General features: G+C 38.7%; 1 protein-coding gene across 2 annotated transcripts in view; it reads left to right on the forward strand.

Annotated features, from left to right (window-relative positions):
* The window catches only part of LGR5 (leucine rich repeat containing G protein-coupled receptor 5), a 147,244-nt gene that overhangs the window by 120,588 nt on the left and 9,813 nt on the right, over positions 1-16,843 (forward strand). The window contains exons 7-13 of one of the 2 annotated variants that reach the window (XM_050750061.1): positions 762-830; positions 2,939-3,010; positions 6,623-6,694; positions 6,851-6,919; positions 7,064-7,135; positions 11,708-11,773; positions 13,060-13,131. In XM_050750061.1, the coding sequence (XP_050606018.1) occupies positions 762-830; positions 2,939-3,010; positions 6,623-6,694; positions 6,851-6,919; positions 7,064-7,135; positions 11,708-11,773; positions 13,060-13,131 (492 nt within the window). The remainder of the gene's footprint in view (positions 1-761; positions 831-2,938; positions 3,011-6,622; positions 6,695-6,850; positions 6,920-7,063; positions 7,136-11,707; positions 11,774-13,059; positions 13,132-16,843) is intronic. The other variant, XM_050750062.1, reaches the window with a different exon arrangement.

Below are 16,843 nucleotides of genomic sequence, written 5' to 3' on the forward strand. Positions count from 1 at the left end.
AGAGTAAGTCTGTAAAGCACTTGTGAGTAATGAAATTGAAAAGCCAATTGTGCTATAACAGATACAGAAACTAATGATTTGAGATAATTTGACCACTTCATCTCTGGTCATGAGGAATAACATAGAACTTTGCTGCACAGATCAAAGAAAACATCCTATTTCTGAATCATTTACGACACTGAAGAAATTCTAGACAAAATTCCTTTCTGAGAGTACCCTGTCTCACAGAAACTTCTCCAGAAGTAAGATTCATCCTGGACTTCAGGCTGGGAGGGATGTGGGAACCCTGTGAAAGTCAAAGACAAAGCAGCCCTGCAAGATGTCATGTCACAAGGGAGTGAAGGAGGGAACAAGAAAAGGGATGTGATCCAGGAGCCCTGAGGAGTGCAAATTCACACTGGCCAATTAGTGAGCCGGGTTCAGTTGAAGAGCTCCATCAGGCAGCCATCAACACCTGGTCAAAGACGCATCTTTCCTACTTAGAAGCTAATGCTCCGGCACACTCTCTTTCTTTTTGAGACGCCCCAGTGCCATTGAGCCTTGACTCTCAAATTTCTTATGATTAGTCAAATGACCATTTTAATGCAGATACTTACAGAATGTTGGTAGTCAACAAGCCAAGAAAATCTCTTTCCATCAACAAAAGCAACGAGAACTTCCATTAGTCATATGGGTTCATTGGAATAGCATGTTAACTTTCCTTGTAGAGTATATATGAAGTTTTAAATAAAAAACTGAAAATACTGTTTACTCATTTTCAGAGATTTAAATTACAATAACCTTGATGAATTCCCCACTGCAATTAGAACACTCTCCAACCTTAAAGAACTGTAAGTATTTAGGACAATTTTAATGGGAGAACTTTATTCTTTTGTGAATTTATTTAAAAATACATGTGATTGTTTTACATAATATGATTTGCTAGAAAATTTTAACTTTATATAAATAATGATAAAGTACTCTTGAAATATATTTTAATTGATTCTATCTCTAGCAAATACCAGATAATATTTTTTATTTATGCTGGGTTTCTCTAACATATATATAAAAGAAATACATATATTTCTGTAAGTCATATTCTTTTCTCTTTTTCTAAGCCATACATACTCTCCCAACATTTATATACTTTATATATTTGTAGATTTTTAGTATAGAACTAAAATGGAATTTAGTTGCTGAGCATTTCTGAGAACTTGAACATTTCTGGGTTGCATAAGTCTAGAAATAGATGAATCAAACTGTCTGTGCCTAGTAAAGTATGAGATGCATTCACATACATTGCAGCTGACCCTTGAACAACTCGGGGTTAGGGACACCAACCCTTGCACAGTAGAAAACCCACGTAAAACTTTTGACTCCTTAAAAACTTGACTACTAATAGCCTAATGTTGGCCAGACGCCTTACCAATAACATAAACAGTCCATTAACACATATTTTGTATATGTATTCTGTACTGTATTCTTATAAAAGTAAGCTAGAGAAAAGAAAATGTTATTTTAAAAAGCCTAAGGAAGAGAAAATGTATTTACTATTTATTACGTGGAAGTGTATCATCATAAAGGTCTTCATCCCTGTCATCTTCACATTGAGGAGGCTGAGGAGGAAGAGGAGATGTTTGTCTTGTTATCTCAGGGGTGGCAGAGGCTGAAGAAAACCCACGTATAAGTGGAGCCACGCAGGCAGTGGTCATGCCTGTAATCCCAGCACTTTGGGAGGCCAAGGCAGGCAGGTTACTTGAGGCCAGGTGTTCGAGACCAGCCTGGCCAACATGGTGAAACCCCGTCTCTACTAAAAATACAAAAATTTGCCGGGCCTGGTGGCACATGCCTGTAATCCCAGCTTCTTGGGAGCCTGAGGCACGAGAATTGCTCTGAACCAGAGGGGCGGGGATTGCAGTGAGTCAAGATTGCACGGCTGCACTCCAGCCTGGGAGACAGAGCAAGATTCTGTCTCAACAACAACAACAAAAAGTGGATCCATGCAGTTTAAACCCATTTTGTGCCAGGGTCAACTGTATTTCATTTGTAAATGTTTAATGAATCTTATTTAATTCTAAAGCCCCATAATTTTACTAAAGAAAAGCTGACTTTCAGCCACTGGGTTGCATATACTGCCTTTTAGATGATAAAATTTAATTAGCTTTTTTGTATCTAAAAAGATAAATAACCTATGTGAGTAATGTTCTAACACTTGGAAAGGAAAATAAACATAGAACCTCATTTCCCTAGCAGTGAGAAATAAGACCTACAGCTAAAGGAGACACAGAGGAGCTTGTTTATAAGAAAAACCCTTAGGGTGTTCTGACTCAGGAAACCCCATGTGTGGCTTAGCTGGGCTTCGTGGCATAGGGTCACCTCATACAGCCACAGGCCCAAATAAGCTCCAAAGATCCTTGAATCTGCTTCTCTGCCATTCAGACAACATCAACAACAACAGATGACAATCAGCTTATAACTACAGACTCACTGAGCCAGGGCACCTTTCTTCAAGTCAGAAAATTTTGTCCTTATAAGGAGACTACTTAAATCTTTACTTCACTGCAGCTTAAGTCAATTTTCTCTTCTAGCTTCAAATGGGGTCAGGAGGAGTGATCATAATCTCTCCAAAAATGGTTTCCACTCTCTCCTGCTTTTATACAATGATGCTCTGTTGGATATTAACAGGTTTTCTTCTTATAACATTAGATTGTGAGTTTTCATGAAGTGCAGTTATTATTTTCAGATTCTTTATTTCTCCTTTAAGATGACAGCACATGACTTTTTTTTTATCCCCTAGAGAGTAAATAACGGCACCTAAGTTTCAAGATGCATAGAGGAATTTAACGTTGTCCTCTGGTTACTAAAGGTTCTAATTATTGCCACTGTGGTCAGGGTGGGGGATTCTATTAAATAATTTTACTCCACACATGATTTTTTATAATATTTTTTCTCTTTCTAGAGGATTTCATAGCAACAATATCAGGTCAATACCTGAGAAAGCATTTGTAGGCAACCCTTCTCTTATTACAATGTAAGTGACTATAATGCTTTTTGGTTTCTCCATCCTGAAATATAGCATATATTATACTTTTAAATACAATGAATATTCTATATTTGCTTGAGTTTCGTCTCAGTCAATCTAAGAGCTCATACAGAAAGGTATATATGCATGCATTTTGCCAGGTTCTAGCTGAACATTGAAATAATATAAAAGATTTTTTTAAAGATCACATTATGATTTGTATCTCCAGATGTGCTAGGTATCTTTAAAATAATCTTGTATAACGCTTTTTATTACCTCTATTTTCCAAGGAATAAAACCGATTTTTAGAGCATTAATGTCAAGTCTGCATAGTCATTCTGAACTTAAACCCGAGTATACTAGAAATATAAATTATTATATACAAATAGATGTCTTTTACAGCAATAGACTCCAGCCTAAATTGATGGTAGGAGGTTTATACTGTTTTGTGCTAAGCCTCTATCTTCATTCATTATTATGCCCAAACATCACATTTATACAAACTGGGATGTAAATCTAGAAAGATAAATAATGTTTTAGAAAGGTGTATATGAGGATTTATATGCCATAAAAGAATAAAATAGGCCAGGTACTGTGACTCATGCCTGTAATTCTAACACTTTGGGAGGCCAGTGCAGGAGGATCACTTGAGCCCAAGAGTTGGAGGTTACAGTGAGCTATGATCACGCCTCTGAAGTCCACCATGGGCAACAGAGCCCTGTCTCAAACAAAATAATAAAACAGAGTTACAACTACAAAGTATAACTAACGTTATGTTTCACATTTAATACAGAAGAATAATGATATATAGTTATGAGTATGAGGCTGGCTCTTAGACAAAAGGCTCCTCTCCAAGGCAGGTTTGGGACACCATCAAACCTGAGGCTGTGAATGAGAAGCCTGAATATAGAGGAGGAGAGTAAGGACAACTGTTAAACATGACTCTAGGGGCACTTCTTGGCAGATGTTGGTCCTGTGCCAACTGGATTGACGGGCTTTCTGGAACCATGTGTTATTTGTCACAAATGAGCAGGAGTCCCAATTAGCCCTGACAACTGGAAGAAAAAAACTATTCATTGTTTCTGAAATGTTCTGGCAATATTTTGCCAAACTAAGAGTTTTAAAGTGTATTGACAATAAACATTAGCCCTCATTAGAGAGTATTTGCATATTAAGAGGTTGGCAAATGACATTGCCTTTGCTCCTCCTTCTGCAGCCACAGTACTGGTTTTTCATCACTCTTTTGATATGCTAATACTCCCCGAGGAACTAGCAGCGCACCCCCCAGCCCCCTACCATAAGTATTAGAGCTCCTATCCACTATTTGACAGTAGTAGCCACTTTCTCCCTGAAACTGTCCTCTCTTTGCTTCTGCATCTGTTTCCATCTCTTCAAAGCCTGCATTTCTGTGAATGCTTTCCAGGTCCAGTTGGCTACCCACTCCTCATTTCCACCTCTGTAGTCCCCGTCCTATCCATACCTCCAGACCTCCACTGCACCAGCCTCTCTGCCAGCCATGACATCTAGATTTTCACCAGTCTGCATGAGGCTGGCCTCCCTCCCTTCACTGTTGGCGGGGTCATCTTCCTTGAAGCACAGCAACCATCTTGTTGCTCCTGCTGTGAAACGTGTGTTCAGGATGCCTATTTACACTAATTCAAACTCCTCACCCTAACATTCACAGCCTAAGGCTACACATTGCCTAAGCCAACCTTCTCAACCAGTTCCCCAAAGCTCTTCTCAATCACCCTAAATCATAAACCAGACTGACTAAGTTACGTTCATGGAACAAAGCTCTTTTCTTATTTCCTTTGCTCCTACAATCCCATTCCCTCACTATGCGTCTTGAAATTCTGTCTTTCAGGGCCCATTTCAAATGCCATTTCTTGAAGTTTTTTATAATCTCTACCGAACATATGAGAGAGTTCCCTCCTGAGAACCCTAAAACTCCTTCTGTGTGTTTATGATACTTCTGCCTTATGCACACAAACATGTATATTCATACCTGCCCAGTGTGTGTGTGTATATATATACACATATATATAGTGTGTGTGTGTGTGTATATATACACACACATATATAGTGCGTGTGTGTATATATATATGTACATGTATGTGAACACAATTATATGCATACAAGTACATGGTATAGCTAAGAGCTAATAAGATAGTAAGAGGAAAGCTCCATTTTTTCATCATAAGGTCCAAATTCCAACTCTAGCTCTTTCTCTTACTGATTCATCCCAAGAGAAAAGAAGAGCTCAGTGGGTAGGAGGACAGAAGAGGATTTAGGTTTGTTGGGTAACAACTGTATCCCAGGTTCTGTTTCAAATGTTACATATGCATTAGCTCTTTTAATTCTTATGCAAACCGTACCACTAAGCATTATTATCTCAGCTTAACAAATTAGAAAATTGAGGCTCTGGGAGGTAATGAGCTTGCCAAGGTATCTGAGCCTCAATTTTCTCCTCCAAAAGTGAAGAAAATAGTATCTACACTATGACTCTTATAAAGTTGTTGCATGGATCAATTGAGCATACATATATATATATGCTTTTGCATATATATATACACTTTCTATTTAACAAAGCTCTTGCATATATATATAAGCTTTTGCATATATATATACACACACACATGTATGTGCATACATGCAAGGACTTTGTTAAATATATATATATACACACATATGTGTGTGTATATATATATGCAAGAGCTTATATATATATATATGCAAGAGCTTTGTTAAATAGAAAGTGATATGCTGTTATTCATTTGCTTTATCCCAGCTGAATCCAGGCTCCTTTACCGCAGGAACATCTTATCATTCTTCTTCAAACCCCAGCATCTAGTGTAATGCCAGGCCCAAAGTAGTTACCCAGTGACAGCTTTTTAATAAATCAATATTTAAATCCTCACATACCTACCCTCATACTTTAAACATGGTAGACAATGAATATTTGTAGAGTTTAGTTGGACTAGAAGAAAGACTCAGCTAAAAAGTATATGGCACTCCATTGACAAGGCAGTTCAAATACCACTACAGTGAAAACATCTGTAAAACAAAATATTTTTTAAGCTCTAATAATATCTTACCTTTTAAAACAATAATTAATTCAAGAAAATTCTAATAGACATATGCCAGAATAGCTCATTTCCTCTCCAATAATTTGATGAGTCTCTTGTGTATGTTATGCTGACCAGCAGATATAATAACCTTCAGTAGATACTGATAGATAGACTTCATCTTTCATTAATTAATGATCTCATGGCCAGTACTTTGAATTACCTTTTTGCCACTCAGTGGATATTCTACAGATGTTGGAGAGAAACTGTTAAGTGTTCAGTTTACTTGCTTTTCTCCTTAGTAACTATCACTCATATCTCCTTTGCTGTCAGAAATCTTCAATTTTATATAGTACAGATTCCCTACCAGAAGTCTCATACTGTGAGTCAAAACACTTTTGAGGTTTGCCTGAAACCAAGGAATTGGGAATGTTATGTAATACAGTATAATCAAAAATTACATAAGTACATTTAATGTATTTGTTCAAATTTTGAACAGATATTCATCTTTCAAATGTTATACTAAGATATTAATTGCTGTTTGGCTTTCTTTTAGACATTTCTATGACAATCCCATCCAGTTTGTTGGGAGATCTGCTTTTCAACATTTACCTGAACTAAGAACACTGTAAGTTTCTATGTCTCTTACGGATCACTTACCCTTTACAGGGTTGCTGTGAAAAGCCAGATGAGTATTATAGGTTGAAGTCCTTTGAAAATGGCAATAAAAATTACCCCTGTCTAGAATCTTCTGCCAGTAATACTCATATACTCCTCCTTCTAGGACTCTGAATGGTGCCTCACAAATAACTGAATTTCCTGATTTAACTGGAACTGCAAACCTGGAGAGTCTGTAAGTACTGAGTAGACTCTTGACTTCGCCCAGAACATACATACACTGCCGCTAGAGCTTGATCAGTCTTAACATCAGTGAGTCAAAATATGTCACTGTGTGATGCCCGAATGAAAGAATTATGTCTGGTTTGTGTTTTAACAGGACTTTAACTGGAGCACAGATCTCATCTCTTCCTCAAACCGTCTGCAATCAGTTACCTAATCTCCAAGTGCTGTGCGTATCAGTAAGGCAATAATGCTGTGTAAACAGGCAACTTCCATTTAGGGGTGAAATGGCAGACATGATTTCAATAATCTCTTTAAGAGAGGAGAAAATTCTTTCCTTGCAGGTCTGCAGGAGGTCAGGCCTCCTTTGCCCTCTTTGGTCCAGGCTCTCTGACATGATCCTGGTAACAATGGTAATGTACCTTTGTTTTCTAAGTCCCAAACAAGCTCCCACTAGACTTTCAGTTGGCACATGTTTTCTTTCAGAAAAGACATGAACAAGCCAAATCACTTTATTTCCCCCTCTAAAGGCTTTGCAGAGCAGAACAAAATAACATAATGGATCAACCACCCAGTATGGATGCCAAAATCAAACATTGAGATATCAGATCCACACAATCCTTGATAAAGGTGATCAAACATTCTTCCAATATAGTTGTCAGTGCCATGTTCTAATGTTTCCTGTAATGGTTAAACAGCTTGCATATGTTATTTCTATTGACTTGGGACTTTTTTCCTCTGCCTTTCCCATGTGTTATGAAAACAAGTAGTTTACATGGCTTCAAGGAGCCTTGTTTTGACCTTCCGTTTTCAGCCTTCTCCCTCAACTTCCACTCGACACAATTATTGTCCCCTCAAGCATTGTAGGGACTTAATAAAAGGACTCTTAATCTTTTGCCATGGCACTGCACTCACATAGAAGGCACCTGTGGCAGTTGAGCGCCTGTAAATTCACCATAAGCTTTACTTAGCAGCACTCGGAATGTTAAGTAGATGAACGGGAATGGCTGCTGCTGTGATTCTGCCTTTCCCCAGCCCCAGTCTGTCACTTCAGACTCCAGTTGCTCAATGGGTGCAGTGACACCACTTGGTAGCCTTAGAGTCAGTGATTCACATCTGAAGGAGGGGAGTATAGAGCAAATCTTTCTTCCTCACCCCACCCCATGAAGTGCAGCTACAGATAAGAAAACAGAATTAGAGAAGTTAAATGTTAAAGTCACAAGGCAAGAAAGAAGTGAGTTTGAATTCAAATACAACCAGTTTGATTGAATAACTGAGAGGAAGTGTGTATATATCAGGTGGTAGAAATTTGGGGGACCATGTTAGAATTCTGCCTACCACACCCAGAGCAGGTATAATCATCCCCATTTCTCCAGAAAACTGTCTCAGTTATATGATTAGGATTTTACACACTAGAGCTAGTAAGTAAGGAGCCAGTATTTAAACTGCATCTGTCTCTGCTATGTCACACCAAGAGTGGTAACCACTCAGGTCTAGAATTGCATGAATGGAGGCTCACTGGCAAAATGACTTTAAAAGCAAAGGCTATGGAGCCAGCTTTTCTGGTTCAAATCCAGACTCTATATGCCAGCATGGGATCTTGAGCATATTATTATTCCTCCTGCAGCTCAGTTTCCCAGTTTATAAAAAGGAGATGTAGCCACTTCCTTCAGAGGGTTCTCATGAGGACTGATTAAATTACTACATGTCAAACAGTTACAGCAGTACCTGGGACACCGTAACTCTCAGTCAGTGTTAGCTTTTATTATATTTCTCACTTCCTTGGAACCATTATTCTTTCCTCAAGTTGGAACTTGAAAAGCCGTCAGGAATACACATAACATTCATGGTAGATCTTGTCATTTTCAAAGCACTTCCACCTATAATAATCATTTCTTCTTCCCAATGACCCTGCAAAATGGTGTCTTCTCATTTAGGAGACCTGAGAAAGATGCCAATGCTTAGCCAGTGTATAAACCAAGTAGAATTAGCTGAAGTTGAGACTAGAACCCAGGAGCCTCACCCCTAGTACAAGGTGCTGGATGTTCTCCTGGAGATACAGATCTGAGAGCTCTCCCGCTTCGGCTAAGTCATCCAGTGAGTACTTGTTACTTGAGGAAATTTCACTGTACATGCCTAGTTTTGCATCAGGTGCATGGGAATTATTTAGCCCATTCTATAGGCTATGTGTAACATTCCCCACTTACTAGCTGGGTCAACTTAGGCAAGTCATTTCATATCGTATGATTAGAATCATAGTGCCTCCCTCATAACGTGGCCACAGGGATTAAACCAGATAATACAAATAAAGCTATAAACATGGTACCTTTATATAAGAAGTGCTTGGCAATGGACAAAGCATTCTCTGTTTAATAAATGGTGCTGAGAGAACTGGCTAGCCATATGCAGAAAATTGAAACTGGATCCCTTCCTTACACTTTATACAAAAATTAACTCAAGGTGGATTAAGACTTAAATGTAAAACTCAAAACTATAAAAACCCTAGAAGAAAATCTAGTCAATACCATTCAGGACATAGGCATGAGCCAAGTCTTTATGATGAAATCGCCTAAAGCAATTGCAACAAAAGCAAAAATTGACGAATGGGGTCTAATTAATCGGAAGAGCTTCTGCACAGTAAATGAAACTGTCATCAGAGCGAACAGACAACTGACAGAATGGGAGAAAATTTTTGCCATCTATCCATCTGACAAGGGGCTGATATCCAGAATCTACAAAGAACTTAAGCAAATTTACAAGAAAAAACAACCCCATTAAAAAGTGGGCCAAGGATATGAACAGATACTTCTCAAAAAAAGACATACGTGCAGCCAACAAACATATGAAAAATAGTTCAACATCACTGATCATTAGAGAAATGCAAATCAAAACCACAATGAGATACCATCTCACACCAGTCAGAATGGCAATTATTAAAAAGTCAAGAAACAACAAATGCTGGTGAGGTTGCAGAGACATAGGAATGCTTTTACATTGTTGGTAGGAATATAATTTCCAACCATTGTGGAAAACAGTGTGGCAATTCCTTAAATATTTACAACTGGAAATACCATTTGACCCAGCAATCCCATGACTGGGTATATACCCAAAGGAATAGAAATCATTATATTATAAAGATACATGCACATGTATGTTCATTGAAGCACTATTCATCAGTAGCAAAGATGTGGAATCAAACCAAATGCCCACCAATGATAGCCTGGATAAAGAAAATGTGCTACATATACACATGGAATACTATGCGGCCATAAGAAAGAATCAGATCATGGCCTTTGCGGGGACATGGATGAAACTGGAAGCCATTATTCTCAGCAAACTAATGCAGGAACAGAAAACCAAACATCGCAAGTTCTCACTTGTAAGTGGGAGCTAAACAATGAGAACAGATGGACACAGGGAGGGAAACCACACTTACTGGGCCTTGCTGGGGGAGGGTGGGAGGGGGAAAGCATTAAGGAAAAAAGCTAATGCATCCTGGGCTTAATACCTAGGTGATGGGCTGATAGGTGCAGCAGACCACTATGGCACACGTTTACTCATGTAACAAACCTGTACATCCTGCACATGTACCCCAGAATTTTAAAAAGTAATAATTTTTTTAAAGTGCTTGGTCAGTGTTAGCCATGAAAATCATTAGGTAGAAGGCAACACTATGCCTTTATGTAGAAGGTCTTATGTTCCCTCTATTAAGAGGTAGACGATGAAGGATTATCCCCTTTGCAGCCTGCAGAGATGAGTAAACCAATTATCAGCTTTGATAATATGTGTGCCCATTTTATTATATTCACTACTTTTCAAAAATACATACCATATTAATAATCAGGTATATTTGTGCATAGGTGTGAGGTTTTGGAGGTATTGGGTGGGGGCGTATCTTTCAAACCTTCAGAAAGTTACAAATTTGGGTTTACAGGCAGCTTCATTTGTACTATTTATGCGGAGTAAATGGACTTCATTCCTTTATAAATCCCATTTATTCAATAAGTGTAGGATAAAGTGATCAATTATAAGAATAATTTAAAGCCTCTTAGAAAAAGCATGATTTTCCCATTGCATAGTGGTGATCTGGTTTTAAGAATTAGAATCAGGCATGAAAATGTGTTAGTTGATTAGCTGATAACTTTTAAAACATGAAACAAAATTATTCTTGTATATCTATGTTACGTTATCTACCAACTTTCTTTTCTTTCAAACTTTCTGCAAATTATGATGGCTTGCTTTAGATTAGTTATATTATACTATAAATATGTCCAGATGTTTTTGTTATTCTGTAATTTGTTGAATTTTGGCTGAAGATTTTCTTAGATTCCATTCCCCCGCCTCCTTCTTGTAGTGATTGATTTCAAAGCTCCTGCTGTTTTGAATTGTTAGGTTTTTTTTAAAGAGTTGATTAGAAAAGAAACAACAATGATTTATCTTAGCTGTAGAAAATGTAGCAGCTCTTAGAGACAGAGGAACAATTATTTAATTTAATTTGTACTCATTGCAGTAAGATAATAGCTAGAGCATTATAGAGAAGTACTAACAGAATATAAATGAATTCATTAAGTAAATTATTTAAAGCAATTAAAGAAGTCTAACAGTTACGTTTCAGTCAACATTTGAATCTACTGGTTAATCCAATAATGCCTGTGACTACCTGCTCCATGTCAGTGCTGTGAAAATGATCAGAGTCTGCCTTTGGGAAATAGAACATCTTGGAGGGAAAAAGAGAGCAAAGCATGTTTCTTTATGATTTATTTGTAACAGATTTTCCCTTTTTGCACCTTCTGTTTTTCAGAGATCTGTCTTACAACCTATTAGAAGATTTACCCAGTTTTTCAGTCTGCCAAAAGCTTCAGAAAATGTAAGTCTAGAAGTCTCTAAGTCATCTAGCAAAACTCAAGAATCAAAACTTGCATTTCTCAGGGTCATTGGTTCATTTACCCTGTAGTTCACCGGGGAGACATGTGATCCTTTTCCTTCTTACACACACAAGGTGTGACTGTGCAGGGTGGTTAGAAAGTTGGGAAACATAGATAATATTATTTTTTTCATGAACTGTAGCATAATATCAGTAAAACATTTATTATATATCTGCTTTTTTCTCCCCCTAACTCAGGGTACTAGTGAATTGGGTATGTTTGGGCTTTGAAATTTTTCTTATTTTAGAAGTACAATCAAACTTACATATCTAATGAGTGGTGTTATTTTTTAATATGTGGGGACTTGGGTTTGTTGGTGTGTTTGTTTCACAATAGTCAACTTTAGGGGAAGGCCATATTTGTCATATTTAAGGTGCTACAGATGCTACTTATGCATGAAACCCTTTAGAATTCCTCTCTTAATATTGACTCTGCTACAAAACATCAGCCTTGTTGTTTTGTTTTTGATTTCGATTTTTCTTGAGACAGAGTCTTGCTCTGTCACCCAGGCTGGAGTGCAATGGCGTGACCTCGGCTCACTGCCACCTCCACCTCGTGGGTTCAAGTGATTCTCCTGCCTCAGCCTCCCGAGTAGCTGTGATTACAGGCACCCGCCACCATGCCCGGCTAATTTTTTGCATTTTTAGTAGAGACGAGGTTTCACATGTTGGCCAGGCTGGTCTCAAACTCCTGACCTCGTGACCTGCCCACCTCGGCCTCCCAAAGTGCTGGGATTACAGGCGTGAGCCACCGCATGCGGACAGCCTTGTTTTATAGTCACACTTCAGTTTTGATCAGAACAATATTAACCATCTATCCCTTCACACTTAGTTTTTCTCTCAATGCCTTTGGGTGCTTAAGGGAAAAAAAACAAAGCAAATCTATCTGTAAAAGGCAAAGAATCTACCCTCCTGAAGACCCTCAAAGAATCCAAGAAAGACTCAGAAGGCAGCACGAGAAGAGTCCTCCAGTGTTTTGAATGATGATTGCATGTTTGGAATATGGTTTTACGTCCTTCCAAGCAAACTAGCTCCTTTGAAACAGACAATACTTGAGTGTGTAAATGGTAATGTTCTTTTTTAAACAAACAAAAATCAGTCACTTGATAGATACACTTCATGTGTTCCTTTGATTGAGGGCAGGTAGTCCCTCTATAAAAGTTATCTGAAGTCTGTAATCTTTGAAACCAGTAACTTTGAAATCAATCTTTGGAACCCTGTCATTTCAGTGACCTAAGACATAATGAAATCTACGAAATTAAAGTTGACACTTTCCAGCAATTGCTTAGCCTCCGATCTCTGTGAGTATCACCTCCCAGTGCGTTCCCCAGCACAGAGCATGGCCTTCCCCTAATGCTTTATTTTCATTGTGTGCTATTCTGGTTGGACTTTTGTGCGTATATTTGCTATGAAACAGCAAGTATTTTTCTTCTAGTAATTTCCAAGAATAAATCTAAAACTAGTAAGTTTGCAATTATGCTCTCTACCAGTCAGCAGGCAGGAAGTTTTAATGAAGAAGAAGGAGGCTAAGCTGTTGACTAGCCTACTCTGTTTTCTGTCCACAACCTGGAATCAACAGGAAACATTTTACATGCAAAAACGGGATAATCACATAATTCTATCTGCCTGCTTTTTTTTCCTGGTTAAGCAGTTTTTCAACGTGTGTCTCAAAGTGCTTAATAATCCCCTGGAGGAGACTAAAAAATACAGACTCCAGACCCTTATCTGCCTCATGAGTTAGAATCTCTGGAGTGGGAACTGGGAATCTGCATTTTAACAAGTACACTAAGGTTTGAACACAGCTGTTCTAGGAAACACTTCTGTTGCTCAGGCAACTAAGATTTGTAAATACTTGTATTTAATTCCATTTTATGATTGAAATGTTATATATTAAGTTTTTTTAACTTACTAGCAGATTATTTTGTGAAATAACAGTTAAAACTTTCAATACTGAAACTGGATTTCAACATGATTTTGATGAATGGTGATGATAGGTAATGTTTAAACTATAGTATGTTTGTTAAAAACCTTTCTCTTTTGTTGACTTCTAAAGTTGTTTTTTGTCCTTAAGAGACTATACGTTTGGTAAAATAATACTATTCCTCAAAAGACTTTAAATTTACTTTTAAGAGTCACTTTCTCCCAAAAGTTTACCAGAATAACATCTTGTTCTGAATTTCGTTGTGTTGCCCTTCTCTTACTTTTGGTTGAAATCTACTTATGTAATGTTTTACTTTTAAAAAACAAAGAGGTGTAAAAGGAAAATACTTTTATGATCTGTCTTATTCACCCAGTTTGATTTCTGGCTGCCCCAAAAGTCAGTTCTATATTAAAAGTCAGGTGGATCACGAAGTCAAGAGCTCGAGACCAGCCTGGCCAACATGGTGAAACCCCATCTGTACTAAAAATACAAAAAATTAGCCGGGCATGGTGGCATGCGCCTGTAGTCCCAGCTACTCAGGAGGCTGAGGCAGGAGAATTGCTTGAACCCAGTCGGTGGAGGTTGCAGTGAGCCGAGATCACGCCATTGCACTCCAGCCTGTGACAGAGCGAGACTCTGTCAAAAAAAAAAAGGCGATCTCTAAAGATACCAAAAGAATGTGACACAGACTCTGAAGAATAAATATCTGAATCCCCCTGAATTCCTCCTTCCCCTGTGACCTCACATTCAATCATTCATCAATTCATCCTCTCCATTCCTCTACCACAGGCCCTTAATGATTCATTTGGATCACCGTCGTCCTCCCAACCAGTCCTTCTATCATCTCTCTACCCATTCATCTTATTCTTTCTTAAATAAATATCTAATCATGTTATTTTCTTGCTTCAAAAACTTTCTAATTATTTTCCCTGTTGTCTTCAAGATCAGACCAAACTTCCCAGCAACACTCTTCAAAATCTGATTCCAGCCTCCTGGTACAGTGTGATCGCTCCTCAACACACTCCAGGTCCCTGAAACATGAGCCACTGTTTCTCCTATTCCCATTGCCTATAGGATCCCTCGCCACCTGTGACTTTCCGCCTGCCCATTTCACAAGAACAAGATCTTCTGTCTTTGGGCCCACTTCACTCTGATGCACTTTGCACATTCTCTACTATAGAACTTAAGACTTAGCACTGTCATCAGGTAGACTATGCCATACCTGAAAACAATAAGAACTTTTTTATGTTCCCATAAATTCAAATTTCAGTAAAACTTCTAGCCCAGGGTCTAGTGCAGTGGCTTTTTCATTATTAAGCATTTAAACATGTTCTGAGCACAAGATCAGGGACTGTGAAGTCAGTGTGCCTGGGTTTGAATCACAGCTCCTGAGATTACTCTGTAATTTATTACTCAAGTGACTTATCACACAGTGTCTTTGTTTCCTCATGAGTATAATGAAGGTAAATGATAATACCTACCTCTTAGGGTTGTGGTGAGGGTTATGAGATTAAAACCTGTTAAAAAAAAAAAAACTCATAAATGTACCTGGCACATTGTAACTATGCAACATTATTATTATGAAATAAGTATATAGCCTTTGAGGGTTCTAGCAAGAAATAGAAATCATTTAAGATGGTTGAAATGCAGAAATACCATTTGACCCAGCAATCCCATTACTGGGTATATACCCCCAAAAATATAAATCATAATGCTGGGTGCAATGGTTCACACTTGTATTCCCGGCACTTTGGGAGCCTGAAGTGGGCGGAACACTTGAGGTCAGGAGTTCGAGATCAGTGTGGCCAACGTGGTGAAACCCTGTCTCTACTAAAAATACAAAAAAATTAGCTGGGCATAGTGATGGGTGCCTGTAATCCCAGCTACTCAGGAGGCTGAGGCAGTAGAAACGCTTGAACCTGGGAGGCAGGGGTTGCAGTGAGCTGAAATCGCACCACTGCCCTGCAACCTGGGTGACAGAGTGAGACTCTGTCTCAGAAAATATATGTGTGTGTGTGTGTGTATGTGTCATTCTGTTATAAAGATACATGCACACATATGTTCATTGCAGCACTATTCACAATAGCAAAAACATAGAATCAACCCAAATGCCCACCAATGATAGACTGGATAAAGAAAATGTGGTACATATACATCACAGAATACTATGCAGCAATAAAAAGGGATAAGATCATGTCCTTTGCAGGGACACGGGTGGAGCTAGAAGCCGTTATTCTCAGCAAACTAACACAGGAACAGAAAACCAGACACTGCATGTTCTCACTTATAAGTGAGAGCTGAACAATAAGAGCACATGGGCACAGGGAGTGGGATACCACACACCAGGGCCTATCAGGGTGGCAGGGGGAGGGAAAGCATCCGGATAAATAGCTAATGCATGCAGGGCTTAATACCTAGGTGATGGGTTAATAGGTGCAGCAAACCTAGCATGGCATATGTTTACCTGTGTAACAAACCTGCATGTCCTGCATGTGTATCCTGGAACTTAAAATTAAATTAAATTTTTTAAAAAGACAGTTCAAATGAAAAGACACTTACATAGGTGCTGGCAGGGAACAAGCAAAGGATAGGTGTGCAGCAACCAGTAACATCTGGGGCTAGAGTCACAGGGAGGAAATGATGTTTCCAGGACACAGAAAGAGCTTAAGCATGGAGAAGTGTTGCAGCCCTTGAGAAGTCTGTAGCTGCCGTGAGAGAGATGGTTCCAAAACAGGGAAGAGAAGACCATGAGGGCCCTGACCTCCCTTTCCTCCTGGGGCTTCTCCTGAGAATACAACTGAGGCCATTAGGGAGCTCTGGGGATGCAGCCTGCAGAATCAGCCCCAGGCACAGAGCAGGGCAGGAAAGCAGAAAATGACTCCTCTGGGGCTGCTGGGAGGATTCCAGCACACAGGCTCATGAATTGAAAAGGAATTACAGGCCTTTGAACATATAAATTCTCACATATTTACTTAAACCCCAGTCAAATCACTCTAAGCACCATGGCAGGACTTGGCCTACATTCCAGATATTCTGCTCTGTGAAGCTCTCCCAGGGCACCGTGATCTACTTAAAGCTGCCAAAAAGACTCT

This window comes from Macaca thibetana, chromosome 11, assembly GCF_024542745.1.
Source record: "Macaca thibetana thibetana isolate TM-01 chromosome 11, ASM2454274v1, whole genome shotgun sequence".
NCBI classification, from domain to species: domain Eukaryota; kingdom Metazoa; phylum Chordata; class Mammalia; order Primates; family Cercopithecidae; genus Macaca; species Macaca thibetana.